Source organism: Budorcas taxicolor, chromosome 12 (assembly GCF_023091745.1).
Source record: "Budorcas taxicolor isolate Tak-1 chromosome 12, Takin1.1, whole genome shotgun sequence".
NCBI lineage: Eukaryota > Metazoa > Chordata > Mammalia > Artiodactyla > Bovidae > Budorcas > Budorcas taxicolor.
In genome coordinates, this window is record NC_068921.1 from 28,673,601 (window position 1) to 28,695,857 (window position 22,257).

At 38.1% G+C, this 22,257-nt stretch overlaps 1 protein-coding gene across 1 annotated transcript in view; it reads right to left on the reverse strand.

Moving 5' to 3' along the window:
• Positions 1–2,735: 2,735 nt before the first annotated feature.
• The window catches only part of BRCA2 (BRCA2 DNA repair associated), a 52,333-nt gene continuing 32,811 nt past the window's right edge, over positions 2,736–22,257 (reverse strand). The window contains exons 16-26 of the mRNA XM_052650132.1: positions 20,770–20,940; positions 19,951–20,305; positions 18,221–18,376; positions 17,889–18,033; positions 15,876–15,997; positions 13,509–13,707; positions 13,098–13,261; positions 12,871–13,009; positions 6,242–6,486; positions 4,254–4,400; positions 2,736–3,377 (exon numbers count right to left, since the gene is read on the reverse strand). Coding sequence (XP_052506092.1) covers positions 2,736–3,377; positions 4,254–4,400; positions 6,242–6,486; positions 12,871–13,009; positions 13,098–13,261; positions 13,509–13,707; positions 15,876–15,997; positions 17,889–18,033; positions 18,221–18,376; positions 19,951–20,305; positions 20,770–20,940 — 2,485 coding nt within the window. The remainder of the gene's footprint in view (positions 3,378–4,253; positions 4,401–6,241; positions 6,487–12,870; positions 13,010–13,097; positions 13,262–13,508; positions 13,708–15,875; positions 15,998–17,888; positions 18,034–18,220; positions 18,377–19,950; positions 20,306–20,769; positions 20,941–22,257) is intronic.

The window sequence follows — 22,257 nt, forward strand, 5'->3', positions numbered from 1 at the left end:
CTTGTTGGCCGACAACTTCTAATGTTTTGTGAAGCATTATTTTAAGTGTTCTATATAATGGTGCTTTTATGGTTATTAAAAATTATATATGGTATTGCTTTATATGGACTTGTCATTGAATCTAATTTTTGGGGTTTTAATAAAAACTTACTTGCCATAAATTTCACAAAATTCTACCCTATTAAGAACTAGTTTTTCTGTATTATAACTATATTTACCCATCTTCTTTGACTAGGAGACACAGAGGTAAAGATAAAAGCAACTTTATATTTTACTTGTGTGTATAAATTAAGCAAATTTAAAAAATTCCTATAAATGTGTATTATCAGTTGGCAGCTCCAAAGTTTTGATCTCTATACATTAGAAAGACTGTATTATTATTCCAGATCTAGTGTTCTTGCCTGGAGAATCCCAGGGACAGGGGAGCCTGGTGGTTGCTGTCTATGGGGTTGCACAGAGTCGGACATGACTGAAGTGACTTGGCAGCAGCAGCAGCAGTACTATTGAAATCTACTCAACATCTTGATGATTACCAGCAATGATCTGTAATTTTTTCATTAATTTCATTAACATTTAAAAAAATTGATGTCTCATTTGAGTAGTAGCAAAGTTTGCCCAACAAACTAAAATTAAGTGAATTTGAGTGAATCTAAAGTATAGTTTGGCTAAATTCTGTGTATCCAAGCTCAACACATAATAATCTAGTAATAATGATAATCTACATTAACAGTACTCCTGTTTTCCAGACCCCAGATAGTCCTAGGTAATCCTAGACAACGTGGTCCCTAGGTCAGTGCAGAATGAGGTCAGTGTGGGTGGCTTGACTCATTTAGGATAGTAGAGGTGAGAAGTGTCAGAGTGAGTCCAGATGAGAGTTCCTTTGCTTAATTCCATAGGAGCAGCTGAAGGATCATAGCTCAAGCCCACCTGATTTACTTCTGACTCTCTGCTTAGGGTTTCTGGTTCACCTGGCCTGGGCTGGGCTACTTTGTATTTATTTGTCCTACTCTGAAAGAGCCCAGAATAGTTCCCTGGTACATTTGCCTTTTTGGGAGCATAAAATCATTAATAAAATGCCACCAACTTTGTTTATCCCATCTAGAAATGACCTATTTTTTCTTTCAACACCCACGACTCCTGATTTTTTAAAATTTTTGAACACTTAACACTGACTTGTGTATTAATATTTGCATCACTCACAGGGTTGGCAGAGTGCTTTATATACACAAGAGGCTCTCATTAAGTGATTGTTGAGGAACACAAATTGCTTTTACCATTTATCCCTTATCATGCAGTGTACATTGATGACTTTGTAATAATTAAATTGTCAATTCTGGGGGGACAATATCCATATATACTCAAGCTTCACATTTTATTTATATAGCTTGGCTATATTATTTACAGTTTATAAACAGCAGAGTGTATGTTAGATGTCTCCATTATGGGTAGTCTAAATGCTAATGAAAAATGAAGGCGGTTATAGCTTAAGTTTTTTCAAGAAACAAAAAGGCTGAATTCTTATAATTTTTTCTGTTCAGCTGAGACTCAAGTTTTATTCCCTGTTCTAGTGTGTGGATCATTGGGAAAATGATTAGGATATGAAGACCAAATTGTTTTATGAAAAAAAGTTAAATCACATTAACAAGACTGGCAGAACACTTAAGTTAGAAAGAATAGCAGAACAGACTATTATGTTAATTTTCAGAAGCAAGAAAAAACATGGGTCACAGTTATGGAAGGAAGGAAATGGCTTTTTAAAAGGATTTATTCTTGGCTTTAAGGTGTGTTTATAATGAGATTTAAAAACATGATATTGTATATAAATTTAAGACATACTAAAACACTTTATGCTATTAGCTCCTAGTTTGAACTGCTTTCTCTTTTTCCTCTATTAAAGTAACAAATGAGAATACCGTCTTAAATTGAATGGTTCTCATCTGCATTGGTGGTTAGAGAAAAACTAGGTTTAAAAGGGACTGCTTGCTGAATCCTGTGACAGGACTGAAAGCAAGGAGAATCAGTGCCAGTTTGAAAGAAAGATTTTCTCTTAAGTTGCAGTTCAGATCATTTTGTTAAGAAATCAAAACAAATTAACACAATGAAGTCTGTTTCTGATTTAAAGTATTTCAACTTTTAATAAATAATTTAATTTTACAGATCAAAATGGCATCAAAAAAGGAAGTGCACGGAGGGTTCTGTTTTTCTTGTAGTCATGCTGACTTAAGGATGAAGAACTGGTCGAAAGAAAACACCACTGTAATATCTTACTCATCTTGACTTCTTTGATCAGGAAAAAACTATATTAGAACCAACATGTGCATTATGGGAAACTGGTTCATAGTGGGTTACCTCTTAAAAACAAACCTAAAATGGAACTAAACCAAAAAGAATTATGTGAGTCAAGATAACTTTAGTTTCCTGTAGTTATAAGAACACAATCTAAAAGAAACAGTCGTGTTTACTTCATTTGTAATACTTACAGTGATCAAACCCAGTCATAAAGGTTTAAAGGAGATTTTCTTGATTAGTTAATATAGTTACACAGTTTTAAGATATATAATTGAAATAAGAATATACCAATAAAGAAAAAGGGAAAGAGCATTTCTGTGATATACAAACACCAGATAAACTTTTAACTATTTGCTTCCTTTCCTCATTATGCAAATTGCAATGTACAGTTTGAAACTGTCTATGTTTTACAAACTGGAAAGGTTGAGTCAATAACTGATTTATTGTCATTTTGGTTTCAGTCGCCTTTGCAGTCTCTTGGATATATTTTTTATTGCACTTGTGTCCTGCGTATTAGTATCCTGTTCTTTAGTCCTGGCTGGGGAATTCTCTCGTTCTCTGATCACAGATGTAGTGTAAGGCCTTTTCAGTCCAACATAATCCTTAGGACTAGTGGGAACAGTCCTATTGGACTTACTGGTAGATGTAAGTTGATTTCCTCCTGCTGAACCAGATAAAAGGGCTTGGGTATTTATCAGTGCAAGTTCTTCATCAGCTATCGAATCACTTTCCAAAAGAGAAATGTTGTTAAGTTTTTCAAGTGGAGTCATCTGAGGAGAAGTCAATTCTTTTTTCTTCATAGGTGTTTCATATTTGGTGCCACAACTCCGTGGTGGCTGAAATGCTTTCTGTGCAGCTGGAGAAACAAATGTACAAATGGGACTAACAGGTGGAGGTACAGGCAGTCTACTCAAGAAATCCAAGGCTCTTCTCTTTTTGCAGCTTTTTGGGTCATCAGTCTCTTTTTCTCCTTTGCAACAAGACTTTGAAGTCACTTGGGCTGATACAGGTGTGCAGACAGACTTCTCTTTTAGCTTACAAAGTGACAACGGACTTTGGTAATTCATCTCACTACTGGGAGAAGACAGCTAATAAAAAAAAAAACACGTAGCCTATATAATTATGTCCTAATATATGAAAAAAAATCAAATTAGCTTTATTAAAAAATATTTAAACATACAAATACCACACACTTTCACTCCCCTAGTGGCTATGATTTCAAGAGACATTAATATTATTATTCTTATTCCAGAAGGAAAGATTGTTGCATAAGAGGATATAAAAATGACATGAAAATAAAGATGAAGAATAATTGTAGTAAAAGCAAAAAGGAGGTAGGAGACATAATTTATACTTTAATCTTTTTGTTATTAACAGGTTAAACAAAAAAAAGCATTTTAAAATCATTTTAAGAACACAGCCTATGTTCCTACTTTTCTAGACTGACTGGAGGCAAATGCTTAACCCCTGTTGTCATACTTTCCTTGTCCGTAAACTGTAGATAATTTTTATCTCATGGTTGTTGTGAAGGTTAAATGAGTTAATATATAGAGCTTAGCAAGTTTAGCTACTTAAGAACTAGTCTTTAGCAAAATTACAGACTTTAGCTCGATTTGCTTTTATTGTGATTTAGAGTTAAATTGAGCTTAGAAACAACCCTAGTTATATAGGATAGTCCTCTGAGCAAAAAGACATGGGCAAAAACATCTCAGTCATGTGTACTGGGAGTGCTAAAAATGAAAGCACCGATTTACAAAATTTGCCCCCAAAGAGTGTTACATTCTGGCTTCAGTAAACAAGATAAACTTTCCAGATAGCCTATACCTATAGGAGGCACTAATAATTAATGACACTTTCTAATTAAGTTTAATTACAGTTTATTATGTTTACTAGGTATACATCGGAATATATTGTTGCCTCTCTATAGAGTATTTATAAAATCTGTTAAATTTAGATTAACTTACCGGAAACTTATCTCCTGAACCAAGGACTGTTTGAGCAGTGGGTGGTTCTGAAGTACAGTGTTTAGTCGGGGTGGACCACTTAGGATTACTTGCATTAAGTAAACGAATCAGCTTGTTTTTTGCATCCTCGCAAAACATATCAATATTCTAAGAAAATAAATTGGAAAAGCTGGTTTGTAAAATGCAAACCTACACATTCATATGTTTTCAGAAAATGTTACCTTTAAAACCTGAAATGATAGCAGCTGTCAAATAATTCACCAGTGTAAAAATGCAAAAGCTACATCAGTGATTTAGATGACCTTAATTATTAGAGGGAGAGAAGGAAAGAGGGTGTGTGTGTGAGGGAAAGAGATATCCTGGGTCAGGAAGATCTCCTGGAGAAGGGATAGGCTACCCACTCCAGTGTTCTTGGGCTTCCCTGGTGGCTCAGCTGGTAAAGAATCTGCCTGCAATGGGGGAGACCTGGGTTTGATCCCTGGGTTGGGAAGATCCCTTGGAGAAGGGAAAGGCTACCCACTCCACTATTCTGGCCTGGAGATTCCATGAACCGTATAGTCCACAGGGTTGCAAAGAGTCGGACACAATTGAGCAATTTTCACTTTCAAAATGAGAACATCTTCATGTCTGTTCTAAGAATTAACTGAAATAACATACAGGTTATACCATACGAAACTGTTGTTTCAGAAGCCACAAAGAGTCAAATAGCAGCAGTTTGGTTATGGTTTAACCTAATTTATCACTATTTTGTTAAAATTTTAAATGATATGTAAGTGAACTGCCCTTGAAAGTTGTCAGAGAAAATCTAGGATATAAACAGTAAGTACTCCACAAGGGAACCAAATAGTGAACGTAACTCCCAGTTTACATTTACAGCCCCCAGTTTAGAAGCCATAAATAAATTAGGGTGTTATTATTCATGATGTACATTGAGTCCAGGTAGAATATTATACAAATTTTATATAGCTAATGCTTTTAAAATAGACTTTTATTTATATGAATTCTGAATAACACATTTCAAATATTAAACTACAGAACTAAGAGGCTTATCTTTTATAGATTTTCATTATTACAAGTTAGCATTTATAAAACGCCAAATTTTATTGGGAGGCAGCACTGCATGGTAGTTAATAATAGTCTGGACTCTGCATTCAGATGGCTTAAGCATGAATCCTGGTTCTACCAATGTGGATGTGTGACTTCTGTTTCTCATCAATGAAATGGGAAAATAGTTCCCTTCGTTATAGGGTTGGTGAAGTGAAGTGAAGTTGCTTAGTTGTGTCCGACTCTTTGCGACCCCGTGGACTCTAGCCTGCCAGGCTCCTCTGTCCATGGAATTTTCCAGGCAAGGATACTGGAGTGGGTTGCCATTTCCTCCTCCAGGGGATCTTCCCTACCCAGGGTTGGTGGGAGCATTAAATGAGACAGGCTTACAAGGCCAGATGTACAGTAAGTACTCAGTGAACTTTGTTCTCCTATTTGGTATTATTTTAAATCAAAGAGGTATAAATGATAAAATAGTAGATATGGAGTTTAAAATGTTAATTTAGAAGTGTTTTTTTTCTTTTATGGCCATTCCACATGGCATGCAGGATCTTAGTTCCTGACCAGGGATTGAACCTGTGCCACCTGCAATGGAAGCATGGAGTCTTAACCACTGAACTGCCAGGGAAGTCCCTAGAATGTAAATTTGGAATCAACATATTAAGTGATTACACTGCCACGTGCTGTAAACTACGGGTAACGTGTAATTCTTGTTACCAATTTCCAGTTTGCCTACATGGTCTACAACATCCTTCTCACAATTTTTCCTAATTCGGTTCCTGTCAAATCATTCTTTCCTCCCTGATGGCTGTCACTCACCATCTCCTCAGGTTCATGAACAATTAATATATGATGAAATCTCACATTATATGTCAACTATCCAAGTTTCATAAAAGCTGCCGGAAAATGCCAACATGTATGGTAATGCTCAAGGCTAATTTTACCTCAACAGTATTTTTCATTTTGTGGAATGCCTCTTGAAAATGGCCCTCCTTAGGACTGGCAGAAAACATGGAAAAATCTCCAGCAAATAAAGTAGGAATTCCCAGTTTACACTCTGGTCGCCACTGGAGGTTGCTTGCAGCAATTAACATGTGAGGTTTAATAATGTCCTCATTAAGATCTCTCCAAAACTTTATTGCCAATAAATTATGGCATTCATCTGACAAATAGACCAAAGGAGCAATACCTAAAATGGAAAAAACAAAAGCCAGAAAATGAAAAACTTCACTTATATATGTACTGGATAAATGTTATAAGGAAACTAAGTATGGCCATTTACTTTGTGTATGCTAATGGTAAAAACAAACCAAAACAACTAAATTTAGGGAAAGCTCAGGATTTTCAACAGCTCAGGACCTGTTGCTTATGGTGCTAAAATTTCAACGCAGTATGACAACACATTCTGTTAGAGGCCCTGGGGAAGCAGGAAACATGTAAGCTGAATAATGAATAGGGAAAATTCATCAAGATGGGAAGGAAGAGGGCATTCTAAGCAAAGTGAATGACTTTTTCAAGGTAGGAATGTTAAATATTTTAGTGTGCCAAGAATGTGAAACTAAGTAGCTGAGGTTTGTGGGGCGGTGGCTTAAGGCAGGAGGCTGGAGGCTTTTTCAGGCATTGGAAGGAGTTTGCATTTCATTTTCTAAGGGACAGGGAGCCACCGAAGATTTTAAGCTAAGAAACCTCATGATTAGAGTTGGGTAATGGAGAACTGGTACTTCAGGTTTAGGGTGGCACTTTGAAACTTTCTGATAGAAATTTCTCCCACTAACACTTGACATCAAACTAAAAAAAAAAAAAAAATGTCTACCAATAACATATAAATAAGGCATATCCTAATATAAAGTTTAAGAACTGGTGATGAAGGAAAGCAACAGAAGATTGTGGGATAGAACGAAGCACAAGAGGGCTCAGCTTCTAGTCTCCTTCTCCACACTGGTGAGAGAACACACATTTTAAGAATTCTGTATTCTTAAATCTGAAGAAAAACAAATAGAAATAATCAGAAATAATGAAAATGGCTCTGGTGGAAAACAGGGTAACAGTCATGGATTGAGTTGCGTCCCCATAAAGATGTTGACATCCTAACCTGTGAATGTCACCTTACTAGCAAACACAGTGTTTGCTAACAAAATCAAGTTGAAGTTTCATTTCAGTACATCCTAATTGAACGTCCTTATGAAAAGGGAGAATTTGGACACAGACATGCACACAAGGAGACTGAAAGGTGACGAAGGCAGAGACTGGGTGAGGCATCTGCAGGCCAAGGAAGGCCACAGCCTCCTAGCAAACCGTCAGAGGCTGGGAGTGAGGCACAGGACAGACTTTCTCGGAAGGAACCCACCCTGCCAGTACCTTGAGTTTGGACTTCCAGCCTTCAGAACTGTGAGATAATATGCTGCTTAAGTTTGTGGTTCAGCAGATGAATGAATACATGGGGCTACTTGCTGAACTAGGGAAAATGATCTGCAACACAGTATCTACCAGGAATAATGGGAATCAACAGTGGATAGCAACTAAAATACCCCAGCTTCATACAGGAACTAAGAGGGGTAAAACTGGTCTTCAATACCACAGAAAGAGTCAACTGCATGAGGTGTTGGCGGGTCCCTCTCACACAGCTCACCTTGTCACCACAATCTAGTCTTACGTCTGTCTCCAAGAGAAACCGAGGCTCCCAGTTCATCCCACACGTGCAGTCCCTGGCCTCTGCACACTGCCTCTCTGGACACCGTGTCCCACCTCTCCCTTGTCAGCCTTACCTCTCTCTGTGGTATCAAATGCCTCTGACAGGCCTGGTCAGGCCCTGGCTCTTTTCTCTACCTACTCCCACACCCAGTGACATCATCCTGTCTCCTGAATTTCAGCATCACCTGTATGTTGATGACTTCCCAACTTGTATCTTCAGCCTAGACGATTCCCTTACAACAGTATCCAGCTGTCAAGTAGAAATCTTTAATTGATAAAGCTCCTGGCCTTCCCTGCCCACCTGTTTTTCTTGCGTACTCTCCTCTATATAGCAACTCCATTCCTCCAGCTGCTCAGACAAAACCTCGGCCCTCACTCCTTGATTCTTCTCTTCATCCACACTGTCCCCCTACCTTCAAAATACAACCACAATCTGACTATTCCTGGCCACTCCCATTGCTTTGTTTGCTCCAAACTGTTATCAATTGCCTAAATTTCTACAACAGCCTCCAGCTGATTTCCCTGTTTGGAGTCTCACACCCCGCTGCAGTCTACTCTCAACAGAGCAGCCTGAGTGATCCTGAGAAAACCTACTCAGACGGTATCACAGTTCAGTTCAGTCGCTCAGTCGTGTCCGACTCTTTGCCACCCCATGGACTGCAGCACACCAGGTTTCCATGTCCGTCACCAACACCTGGAGCTCACTCAAACTTATGTCCATCAAGTCAGTGATGCCATGCAACCATTTCATCCTCTGTCGTCCCCTAATTTTCCTGCCTTCAGTCTTTCCCAGCATCAGGGTCTTTTCCAAAGAGTCAGTTCTTCGCATACAGAGAAGGCAATGGCACCCCACTCCAGTACTCTTGCCTGGAAAATCCCATGGATGGAGGAGCCTGTAAGGCTGCAGTCCATGGCGTCGCTGAGGGTCGGACATGACTGAGTGACTTCACTTTCACTTTTCACTTTCATGCATTGGAGAAGGAAATGGCAACCCACTCCAGTGTTCTTGCCTGGAGAATCCCAGGGACGGGGGAGCCTGGTGGGCTGCCGTCTATGGGGTCGCAGAGTCAGACACTGAAGTCGACTGAAGTGACTTTGCAGCAGTTCTTCGCATCAGGTGGCCATAGCATTGGAGTTTCAGTTTGAGCATCAGTCCTTCCAGTGAATATTCAGGACTGATTTCCTTTAGGATGGACTGGTTTGATCTCCTTGCAGTCCAAGGACTCTCAAGAGTCTTTTCCAACACCACAGTTCAAAAGCATCAATTCTTCAGTGCTCAGCTTTCTCTATAATCCACCTTTCACATCCACACATGACTACTGGAAAAACCATAGCTTTGACTAGATGGACCTTTGTTGGCAAAGTAATGTCTCTGCTTTTTAATATGCTGTCTACGTTGGTCATAGCTTTTCTTCCAAGCTATGCACTCAGTATGCCAGCAAATTTGGAAAACTCAGCAGTGGCCACTGGACTGGAAAAGGCCAGTTTTCATTCCAATCCCAAAGAAAGGCAATGCCAAAGAATGTTCAAACTATCGCACAATTGCATTCATCTCACGCTAGCAAAGTAGTGCTCAAAATTCTCCAAATGAGGCTTCGACAGTACATGAACCATGAACTTCCAGATGTTCAAGCTGGATTTAGAAAAGGCAGAGGAACCAGAGATCAAATTGACATCAGATGGATCATAGAAAAAGCAAGAGAATTCCAGAAAAACATCTGCTTCTGCTTTATTGACTACGCCAAAGCCTTCTGACTGTATGGATCACAACAAATGGAAAATTCTTAAAGAGATGGGAATACCAGACCACCTGACCTGCCTCCTGAGAAATCTCTATGCAGGTCAAGAAGCAACAGTTAGAACTGGACATGGAACAACAAACTGGTTCCAAGTTGGGAAATGAGTATGTCAAGGCTGTATATTGTCACCCTGCTTATTTAACTTCTATGCAGAGTACATGTGAAATGCTGGGCTGGATGAAGCACAAGCTGGAATCAAGATTGCCGGGAGAAACATCAATCACCTCAGATGCAGATGACACCGTTTTTATGGCAGAAAGCAAAGAACTAAAGAGATTCTTGCTGAAAGTGAAAGAGGAAAGTGAAAAAGATGACTTAAAACTTAACATACAAGAAACTAAGATCGGCATCTGGTCTCATCACCTCATGGCAAATAGATGAGCAGAGAGACTTTATTTTCTTGGGCTCCAAAATCACTGCAGATGGTGACTGCAGCCATGAAATTAAAAGATGCTTGCTCCTTGGAAGAAAAGAGGGTGTCACTCCTCTACTTGAAACCTTCAGAGAGAGAATTCATGCAAGGCCGATGCCATAATTCAGTCCTCCACTGCCTCTTCCTAGCTGTTACTGCTCACTCGCTGGCTGCTGCTAATGCTTTTAGGCACCAGGGTCATTCTCTAACATGACCTTTGTCACTGCCGCTCCTTCTTCCTGGAATATCCTCCCACCCCCCACCAAGATGTCCACAGGCCTCTCTCCCTCTAGTCCTTCATGTCTCATCCAGATGCCACCTTTGCAGTGAGATCTTTCCTCATGTTGCTGTCTAAAGCTGCAGTCCTCTCCCCTTCCCCCATCCTACCTGTCACTCCCTCCTCCATTTTCTTCCTTAGCCACACTAAGAAAACTGTCTGTGCTACTTATTTTGTTTGTGATCTCCCTCCCTAGCCATAATGTTGGCTCCATGAGGGCAGGGATATTTGCCTCTTTTTCACTGCTATGCACCTAGGCATTTAGAACAGTGCCTGGCACATGACAGGCATTCAATAAATATTGATTGAACAAACTGAATAAACATTACCCACCCTCTATAACAATAATAATGATGTTTGGAATAACCCAAATATGACAAGATGAAATAAAAATGCTACAAAAACCATGTAGTATAGTAACATACTGTGGTTAAAGAAAAACCCACAAAGCACTAAAACACAAGTAAACAAAAACACATTAAGCAAAAAAAGAGAAATGAACATAGCGAAAGACAACGAGCACAACCCCAAAATAAAAGTAAAAGAAAATTTCTGAAGTCTTGAAAACTGACTCATGCTATTGTACTTAATAGGAACATAATCAATAAAATAAAAGCTTGGATATGGATATTGGATGAAAAATAGTCCTGTAAGACAAAAGGAGACTGCAGGATCAAAGAAAGAACCTGAGACACCAATAAACTATCCATAATGGGACTGATGCATGCATTACAAACCACAAGGAATAAAACATATTGCAGAAAAAATTACTGACATAGAATCATGGTGAATGAAGATGGAAAAGACAGAAGCAATCAGAGAAGAGGTTAAAAAAAATCCAACATAAGACTAACTGCTGGCTTTGAAGTAGAAATCCTACTAAGTGAAATAAAAAAGATTCATTCAAAGATATTACAGAATTTATCTGATACAAAGAAAGCACTGAATCTACAGATTATTATTTAGCTGCACCATGTAGTTTGTGGAATCTTAGTTCCCCAACCAGGGATTGAACCTGGGCCCCCTTAACAGTGAAAGCACCGAGTCCTAATCACTGGACCACCAGGGAATTCCCTGAATTTGCAGATTAAAAGGTCATCTGTGTTTCAGGAGAACTGTATAGAATGCTTATAAGATACAGCTTGAACTTTTGGACCTCAAAACATATTCTTCAGACATCTAAACATAAAAAAGAAAATCACCTACTAAATGCAGGGAAATTTTAGACTGTGCAATGTCAAAAGAGGAATTTCTACAAAGTTCTGAGGGAAGAAAAGAAAGCAAGATCCTACATTATTATGCCTGCCAAGACACAGTCCCAGAATTAGGGCAATAGTTTCACATTTCAAACTTATGAGGAACTCCTGGAATATGGCACAGTTGAAGCCTTCTTGAAAAAAAGACTGACGATAAACCTTAGCCAAAGAGCTGAGGAAGCGAGAAGCTGTGACCGAGCAGTTGATCAACAAGGAATCCATGGATCTGAGACCCTACTGTGAACTCGGCACTGTTTTAAGAGCTGATGATACAGCAGTAACAAAGGCTCTGCCCTCAGAGAGCTAACACTCCCAGAAGAGGGAAATCAAGAAAACAGGTGCTGGTGGGTGCTATGGAGAAAAATAAGGCAAAAAAGGGGAGAAAAGTGCTCAGTTGGGAGCAGGGGAAATACAGCTTTTACAAAAGGGCTCAAAGAAAGGCCTCTTAGGAGGCTGAGTTTCACCAGAGGCCTGAAGGAGCCAAGGGAATATGGTTGCCTGGGGGCAGGGTTTCTAGGAGGGGGAGCAGTGAGGGTAAAGGCCCTGTGATGAAAGTGGACGCAAGAATAGCAAGGAAGGTGTTAGCACAGCTGAAGGGGAAGGGGGCCCAGAGTTCTGGAGGGTAGGGGTGGTGAGACCAAATGCTGAAGGGCCTGGCACAAAATTACCAATAAATGGAAGGCTTTTGTGCTAAAGTTGAGACATAAGCTGGGCACATGGTTTGCAGATAAAATCAACAGAACAGGGTATGGAAGGAGGAATGAACAAAGTTATATTGATAGAATTAAGTAGAGATTAATTTGGCTAAGATGTTAAAGAGTAATAAAAACTGAGGTAGGAGGTGAAGGCTTGATAGCTCAGTTAACTGCAGAAGGAGCTTATTTTGTAATCATTACTGTGGTGCAAAACATTTTCTAGCAGTTTCTTTAAGTAGCACAGAATGGCATATAAGTTGTTTCCTCGTGATATTATAGAACTGCCTTTAAGAATCAAGTCAAAACAAATGTACTTTCAAATCACTAGTTACAAAACTTGTCAATTAGTAGCTTCAGTTAATCATAAGGAAGACAAATTTTAAAATATAATGCTTTTCCAAGGCATCCATAAAAAAGCTACCATTAAATACACTGTGTATTACCTATTTTTTTCACAACAGAAACTACAAATCCTATTAGGTCCACCTCAGAAGAAGGTGGCTGGAAGTCTGAATCCAATAATTTGTTGAAGTGAAGGGGCTCCCTTGGCTGATAGATTTGTAATAGAATTTCATCTGAAGCCTACAAGAAAAAAAAAATCAGTATACATGGATTCTATAAACTAATACGCATTTATCAAAATTAAAAAATTATGATGAGAAGTTTATACCGGTAGTTGTTGATACTGAGTCTTTTTTGTTGCTGTCAACTGTATGTTAGCTCTTTCATATTTACTCTTAGATTTTGATGCTGTAAGATGATAGATTCTGTATCTCTTTCCCTCTGTTAAGAGGGAGTATAGTTCTGATGATGGACGCCAGATATTCAATATAACTATTGAGAGAAAGAGGAAAAAGACAAATTATAATGGAAGAAATGATAATCAGTAAGAATCTTGTTTAAAAATAAATACTGAGGACAACAAAGATCCAAGGGATATATTGTCATTTTGTGGGCCCCGGGAGCCCATTTTGTCTCCCCTGATATAAACTCACTTAACTCTTGATCTACCATTTGAAATAATAAGCTAATAATTTTTTAAACTTAAAATTGATTAAAAACAAAAACTCTCCATACTGACCTGAATCTTTTTCCTTTCTCTTATAGCTCATGATACGCAGCTTCCATACAGGTGTAACGTCCCTTGGCAAAATCTGTTCCCCTTGCTCAGCAGACTCCATAGCCTTCCTGAGTTCCACCTGGATCTGGGCTTGCTTCTTATCATTCAACATCTGTCTGTGATTATTCAAGGCTCTTAACTGCTCTTCACTAAAATAACCCTGTGGCCAATTGGTATAGTGAGGCAGATGATTTTGGAGTATAAAGCAAACAAAACAGAAACAAACCACCTCATCTATTGGAGACGAATCTCTTTAAATGGGGATAAAATACAACAGAACTGAGTTCACGTTAAGGATGTGACAATATAAAAATTGAGATTTATGTACTCAGTTTATCACATAACAAGTATTTTCAAGTGCCTTAAACAGTTTAGTAATCCTTGTGATAAATTTACCTAGGGCCAAACAACCCCGACTTACAAATATACTCTAATAATCATAATCATCAACAGTGACATTCTAAATGGCTAACATCTGAATGCTTATTATATTTCAGAAACAGGTCTATGTATGGGTAATGTAATGTATTAATTTATTTAATTCTTAAAATAATCCTGTGAGGTAGGTACTATTATTGTTTCCATGAGGTAGGTAGTGAAGCGGAGGTACAGACAGAATAAATAATTTGCAGAGCCATATAGGCAGGGGTTGGCTCAAAAGCCCTCCATTCTTAGCCCCTGTAGTATAATTTCATTAACTCTCTGGAACAGTAGATAATATTTAAAACAGGTATGTACTATAAGCACTTATCTCTGTCTCTACATTTCTTTCCCAGTCATTTAGCAAACTGGTGTTTGAACCTCCTAGGAATCTCACCCAGTGTTAAAAAAAACTAAAGGAACCAAAAATAAAATAAATGAGAATTCTGACACATAACCTACTAGACTGCTGCTGACTCACCCATGTTAATACCTGAGTCTGTATTGGGAAGGGGAACTCTGTGCCTTACAAAGATGTTCCTGAACAGGCAGTTTTTTTTAAACATTAATTTTTAAAAAATTATGTGATTTCAGATGCCCTACAACAACTAAACATTATCACTGAAAACAAGTCCTTTTAACAGATATTTTAGAAATTGATGGCAATTTCTTTCTCTAAGAATGATAATGATACCTTTCTTTCAGTGAATCTCTTAGAACCACATAAACTTAGACCCTTAGAGATAAGCCACCCTCAGGCTTTCCCAGGCAGATGGTGGTGGAGGAGGTCTGAGGTCTGTCCAGCTACACAGGGCTAGGGTCTAGAACTTAAGTCTCCCAGCTCTCATCCTGCCCCCTACTTTCTCCTTGTAAGTAAATTCTATAAAAGGAAACCAAAATAATATTTTGTTAAATTTTATGGATGAAATTAAGACTATGTTTTCATAAGCGTCAACAAACATAAAGAGACAGAGACAAATAATTTCTCAGGAAAGCATAACAAAGCCATACAGACTTGTAGCAACTGTACTCACAGGCTTGAAAATCAGACTCACTATCCATAGACAGTCTGTGTTGTAACATTTGGGAATACAGGGGAATTCTATTCAGAACAGCACTGCTCACTCTCTGAGCAGAGCAGTGTTTACTGTGAGGGCCCACTTAAGAAAGTTAAAGCCGTATACAACTTTTACTGTCATCAAAATAAACGATATTCATCAATAAACTGTCTTCCTAAAATTTCCCCTCTTCTCCCTATTTAGCAAAATAATCTTAGAAGTTGCATTAATTAGATACCCAGGTGTCTAAAAATTTGGGAAGCAGATTACCTTAATATATGAAATGATGTTTTAATAACATTTATATAAAACTTTGCAACAATACACTTTATATACATTATCCAATTTGATTCTAAAACATCTTTTGTGCCCATTTGATAGCTATTTTATGTCCTATTTGCTTAGCTAATAAATGGTAGAGCCATGGTTCTAAAGCCTGTGCTGTTTGTAACACACTTTAGTGTTTCTGAAACTTTTCCAACTAACTGTCCTTTAGGTAGAGGATAATGAAATAAACTCTAGGCAGGATCCGAAGAGCTGAGGAAACTGAGACAGTGCTTTGAAGATACTTATTTTACCTTAAAAATAAACAAGCTCTGACCACACTTTAAACCATATTTAATATATAAAATTATTTAACCTCTCATCCTCTGTTTGGTTCAGAAGTAGAAATGTACCACCTGGTTTGGTACATCACTGAGGATCCTAGAATGCACACATCCTCTTTGAGAAACACAGCATTTCAACATACTGCCTCCTATACTGACCAGATGAGTGACAACAGCTTCCCACCTTGAAGGATGAAGACTAAGGCTTCACTTACTTCCTGCAGGCCCACTTACTCTCTCACCTCAAGGTAACTTGGGTCTGGCGCATTCTTCACAGCTTCATAAAGTTCTGCACCATCTTGCAGAGCACGGACCTGCTGTCTGGTTAGTGCACGTGACGGTATACATTGTTCTGTCACATATTCTAGGGAAAAAACACTAAGTAAGCTAAACTCTGAACTGAAGAACACTGAAAACTAGAGAACTCAGCAAAAAAAAAAAAAAAAGCACCCAAAGAAGGGAGGTTAAAAATAAACCACTTATCTGCTAAAAGTTCTCCAGGAAAATTTGAAACTAGTGTATTAATGGTTTAAAAAACTGTCATACAGAGTTTACTTCATTGGAACAATTTGTAAATTAAAGTAAATGATTTCATGATTCACCTAATTATGAGCTAGTGGTAATTTTAAGTAAATCAAATATTGAGAAGCCCATTTTCCTTCAAATTTATATAGAACATGAAGCTAAATAATAAAATCATGAAGAAATGCAGAACATAATATTTTCCACAATAAAAAGGTAGATAAAAAAGTAAACTTTCATGTCTTTTAAGCATAAAACACTATGATTTTTATTATTCAAATTGATGCCACTGGGAAAACAAGCTCAAGCTCCAGGTATAAAACATAAAAAACAACAACTACGAGAGCAAAAATGCAAGTTCTATAACAGATAAAGACACAGAGGACAGAGAATTACAAATGGTTTGGGGAGAATAATCTGATAGTTCTTTCCCTTGTTGTTTTCCTTTCTCTAATAACAAAAATCTTTGCCACAAATACTCTAGTTATGAAAGCTCAAGGGGGAATTTAATTAAGACTTCTGAAAAGTGCTGTAGGTCTATAATGTTTAATTGCCTAAGGCAATTTGTGAGGTTCTAAAAGCTAACTGTGGTGAATAAAGATCTGATATTTTGGGGCCAATTCAATACTTATCTGTATATCTATGTAATATTTTATTTAAAGTAAAAAAATTCAGATTCAGAATCAGAAAAAAAATCCATTACTCAAAATGAAGACAATCAACCCAATTAGAAGCCTCTAACACACAACAGACTGGTTCCAAATAGGAAAAGGAGTACATCAAGGCTGTATATTGACACCCTGCTTATTTAACTTCTATGCAGAGTACATCATGAGACACGCTGGGCTGGAAGAAACACAAGCTGGAATCAAAATTGCTGGGAGAAATATCAATAACCTCAGATATGCAGATGACACCACCCTTACGGCAGAAAGTGAAGAGGAACTAAAAAGCCTCTTGATGAAAGTGAAAGAGAGTGAAAAAGTTGGCTTAAAGCTCAACATTCAGAAAACAAAGATCATGGCATCCAGTCCCATCACTTCATGGGACATAGATGGAGAAACAGTGGAAACAGTGTCAGACTTTATTTTGGGGGGCTCCCAAATCACTGCAGATGGTGACTGCAGCCATGAAATTAAAAGACACTTATTCCTTGGAAGAAAAGTTATGACCAACCTAGACAGCATATTCAAACGCAGAGACATTACCTTGCCGACTAAGGTCCGTCTAGTCAAGGCTATGGTTTTTCCTGTGGTCATGTATGGATGTGAGAGTTGGACTGTGAAGAAGGCTGAGCGCCGAAGAATTGATGCTTTTGAACTGTGGTGTTGGAGAAGACTCTTGAGAGTCCCTTGGACTGCAAGGAGATCCAACCAGTCCATTCTGAAGGAGATCAGCCCTGGGTGTTCTTTGGAAGGAATGATGCTAAAGCTGAAACTCCAATACTTTGGCCACCTCATGCAAAGAGCTGACTCATGGGAAAAGACTCTGATGCTGGGAGGGATTGGGGGCAGGAGGAAAAGGGGACGACAGAGGATGAGACGGCTGGATGGCATCACTGACTCGATGGACGTGAGTCTGAGTGAACTCCGGGAGTTGGTGATGGACAGGGAGGCCTGGCGTGCTGCAATTCATGGGGCTGCAGAGTTGGACACGTGAGCGACTGAACTGAACTGATCTGAACACTTTATTTTCACATGAAAAAAAGATCTTGTAAACACAACTCATTTTACCTTCATGGTCTTCAAATTCTGCTTGAATTTTAGTGAACAGTGCTTCCAGTTTCTTTTCCTGAGCTTCTGCATATTTTGTTGCTTCCTTTTCTTCTTCTCTTCCATTGCGAAATATGTATAATCCAGTTGATGTCTTCTCCATCCACTGTTAATAATGTGTCAAACAGAAATATATGGTAGGGAGGGATCATTCAAATTAATCGTCTCTATGCAAAGAAATATTCCCATGGATACAGGAGCCTAGTGGGCTCTGGTCCTTGGGATCACAGAGTCGGACATGACTGAGCATGCAAAAGAAGAAATACAGAGTAAGTTTCAAGAATGTATCCTACCTGTATAGGGTATGCTCTCTGAATAATTATATCAACACAACCAACATTTCCTCCATCGCTGAAGAGTGATGACAAGGGAAGAGGAAGCGGTCTGGGATCAGGGGAGAATCCAAGTTTGGCATACCAGCAAGCAGGTCGAGTGCTGTTAGCGGAAATCTAGACAGATTAACAAATTGATTTATAAGCGAAATATATATTCACTTCTACTTCAGATTTCATAATAATTTGCCTTCTTTTAGGATTAATCTCACTGTGCAACTTCAGAATAATGGAGACAGGCAGTCTAAAATCCTCTTGGGGACAGATCCCATAGTGAAGGGCTGGGGATAAGAAAGACCAACACTGACTTAGCAGGAACTATACTAAAAGCAAGGTAACAGAAGAAATGTCTTCAAAATTCTGAAGGAATTATTTCTACCTCAAATTCTGTATTTAGTTAACTTTGTAATAAGATAAAAAATTACTGCATGTTCCCTTTCTCAAGAAGCCTATGGTAGTTGTCTGCCTTAAAACCAGGGAACAAATCTAGAAAGAATCGAAATCCAGACTGTGGGGCTTCTAACAGAGAAAGAGGTGAAAATAATCTCAAGAATGGTAACTGTGCCACATACGTGGACAATAACCACTTTGGAATCGAGCAGGAATACGGAGAAATCCAAGGAATCTTCAGGAAAAAGAAATGAAACTGATAAAGGTATTTTAACATAGTGAGATGATTTTTATGTGGCTCTTGTGTGGAAATGAGTTGGTAATAAGGATAAAAGAAAATTAAGAGAAACAAGACAAGACACTTAATAACTCCAGGGAAAGCAGTAAGTTGTAAAGAAAGGAAATGTAAATCATAGTATATTGTATGCTGAATTGAAGCCCACGTTAATGACAAATTATCTCTTTAACTTAAAAATGATTAATTTATTAAAATGCTTTCCTGAAATACAGTGATTCAAAATATAACAAGTAAATTCTTTACAAGGTTATTTCATAAGTGAATCTGAATGTGCAACATTGCAATCATTTCTGATAGCAATATTGTAGACTATTCAACACTGACAAAGTCCTGTTACCTAGGTTTAAATATACACAGAGATGAAAAGTGTACTTTAGTATTACATATTCAAGAATCACTGAGACTTGATGTTCTAATCACACTGAAACAGAGATCTGGCCTAGTCACCAGGGTGGAAGTAGAGCAATACTATGAGAACAACGTGGTGGCAAGAGCTCCAAGTATAAAAACCAAGCATCTGATGCAAATTTACTCCTATTCTTTAACTGCAACCCACATTGTTTTAGCTCAATAAATATCTCTGGCTTTCCCCCCAAAATCACAAATACTTTATCTGGGACTTCCCTGGTGGCTCAGATGGTAAAGCATCTGTCTACGACGTGGGAGACCCGGGTTCGATCCCTGGGTTGGGAAGATCCCTTGGAGAAGGAAATGGCAATCCACTCCAGTACTCTTGCCTGGAAAATCCCATGGACAGAGGAACCTGGTAGGCTACAGTCCATGGGGTCGCGAAGAGTCGGACACAACTGAGCGACTTCACGTTCACGTTCACGTTTAACTATCTGAGAAACCTGCCACTTACACTTAAGAGTATCAGTACATTTTTCAAAAACTGAAACATAATAGGCATAAATAAATTTTAAAATGTAAATGTAAAGCCTCTCTAGAATTTAACTGAATCAGTGCCTGATTTTTACCAAGAGTGCACATGTATTTAACTTACCTTTAACATAAGAGATTCTGGGGCTTCAAGAGGTGTACAGGCATCAGGAGAGCCCACCAGCTCTGCTCCATGAATTACGATCTTCTGACCCACAGTCAGTCTACCATTCTTTAGGAGAGCTGAGAGGGGAGGGTCCACCTGGGCCTTAATAGCATACCATCCATCTGTAAGTTGGACAATGGCCACCTTTGTGGCATCCACACTGCTAGTCTTATTGCTAGAAGGTTCAGATATATCTGTGCTTAATGAAATTATTTCAGAAACACAGAGAACAAGTGTTTTTGCAGCTGTGTCATCCCTTTCCATTATCTTTTTTATCGCTGATCTTTTGCTTCTATCGATTTCTACATCATATCTAAAAAGAAACAGAAAAATGCATTATTTTAGGAATTGTGAGTCTAGAATTTCACTGTAAGAAAAAAGTCACTGAAAAATTGAGAATAAAAATTAAATAACCTTTACTGAAGAAATACCAAGGAGAATTTCAAAGATGATAGTTGGCATATTAAGTTTTATACTGCTAAAATGAGTTAAATATTAATCTCCCCCAAATGCAGTAATGCTTTATTTGTCAAATTCATATTCTCACACGCCAAGAGTTTGAGAAGAGGGAAGGACAAAAGGGAAGCAGGAGGTATATGAATGTATGATTGATCTTAAGTGGGGCTGGAGGGTAACATGAGAACTATGCTATACAAGTGGGATAGCAACTGTCTTGACAACTGGCTAGTGATCCTTTATGATGGACAGTCACAGGCGGCTTACAAGTCTGACCCATACCACAATACAGGATTACATGATAGGATGCTTTAAACTTGCCTGTATTTTAGTTGAAGAAGTACCCTTTCTGGGTTCAGGCATCTATTAGCAAATTCCTTAGGAAAGGCAAATTCCATAGCTGCTAGTTTCCATATAATCCATCTATAATGATTATAGACCCAAACTCTAGAAATAAGCCTTGGATCCACACCTGGGGTGTCACACAGAGCTCTGAACAAATAAAGGGAGAATGAATAATAAAAACCACATAAGATGATACTGAATTCAATGGCCCCAACTATTCTTTGCACAAAAACTAAATTGTATAAAATCATTCAATAAGTTTTTTATGAGTTAATATATAATCAATAAGCAGTATAACTTTAGAAAATGATTTGACATGTATCAAAATATGCTAATGAAAATTTCACATATTATTTAATACACATTTCAACTGAAAAATAAGATCTTTAATTTAAAATAATTATATTTTAGATTATATATTTCTTATTAAAGAGATTGTTTTTAGAAATCACCAAGAACTTCCTTCTCTAGTCCTGGTTCTCTTACTATCTACTCCTTTCTGCTCAAATCTACAACTCCTCTGCCTTTCCCGGTCTCACTCTCAGTACTAATGTGACCAGAAGTAATTAAAAGAACATCCATAAATGTTCACCCTCTGATCTACCAACCACTGGCACTGGTACCCTTACATGTTGCCTTCTTACTCTGTTTAAAGAGTTGCACCTCTCCTCACTCAATTCTCTCTACCCCACTTTGCTAGTTTTATCTTCAAAGTATTTATCACTTTTTAATATACTATATGATTTACTTAGTCCTTTAAAAAATTTTCCTTCCTTGCCTTAAACCCCTCCACTAGAATATATGACTTACTAGGGCACAGATTTTTTTGTTTTGCTAACCCTAGTACCCAAGATATTAGCAGTATCTGGGTATAGTAGGTCTTCAATAAATATCTGCTAACTGATAAAAAGGCAAGCAGATAAAGAGGCAGCCTCTCTTTACCTATCTGCCTGCTCTCCCTCTGAGAGCGTTGTCTTGTTTAAATAAACTTTCACTTTCTTCTTTTTTTTAAAAAAAGCTTGAGCTTCAACACTCAAAGATTTTTGAACCATGCCCACTTGATTACAAAATAATCACTTTTAACCTCTAAACTATGTGGTCTTCTTAATATAATTAAGTGATACAACTGTTACTTTTCCAAATAGAATCAGTATTTGACATATGGGGCAAATGCCAAGATGTAAATACATTCCTGTTTTAAAATACTCTAAAAATAGGAAAAATTCAGGGAAAAGATGCTTTACCACTTTCCCAAAGCTGTAAATTTTGGAAAGATAAACCTAGATCTCAAAAATAAGGGCGCTGGAGAAAAGTTTCCCATCGCTTGTCACTGGCATCAGGTAATACCTCGCCTGATAGCACTTTAAATTCTGTTTGTATAAACATTAGAATCCTAAGAGGATAAACAGTTTCCAAACTGTTGGTTGAAGTTTTAGGGCCACTGGGGTTCTCTAGTTATTTGGT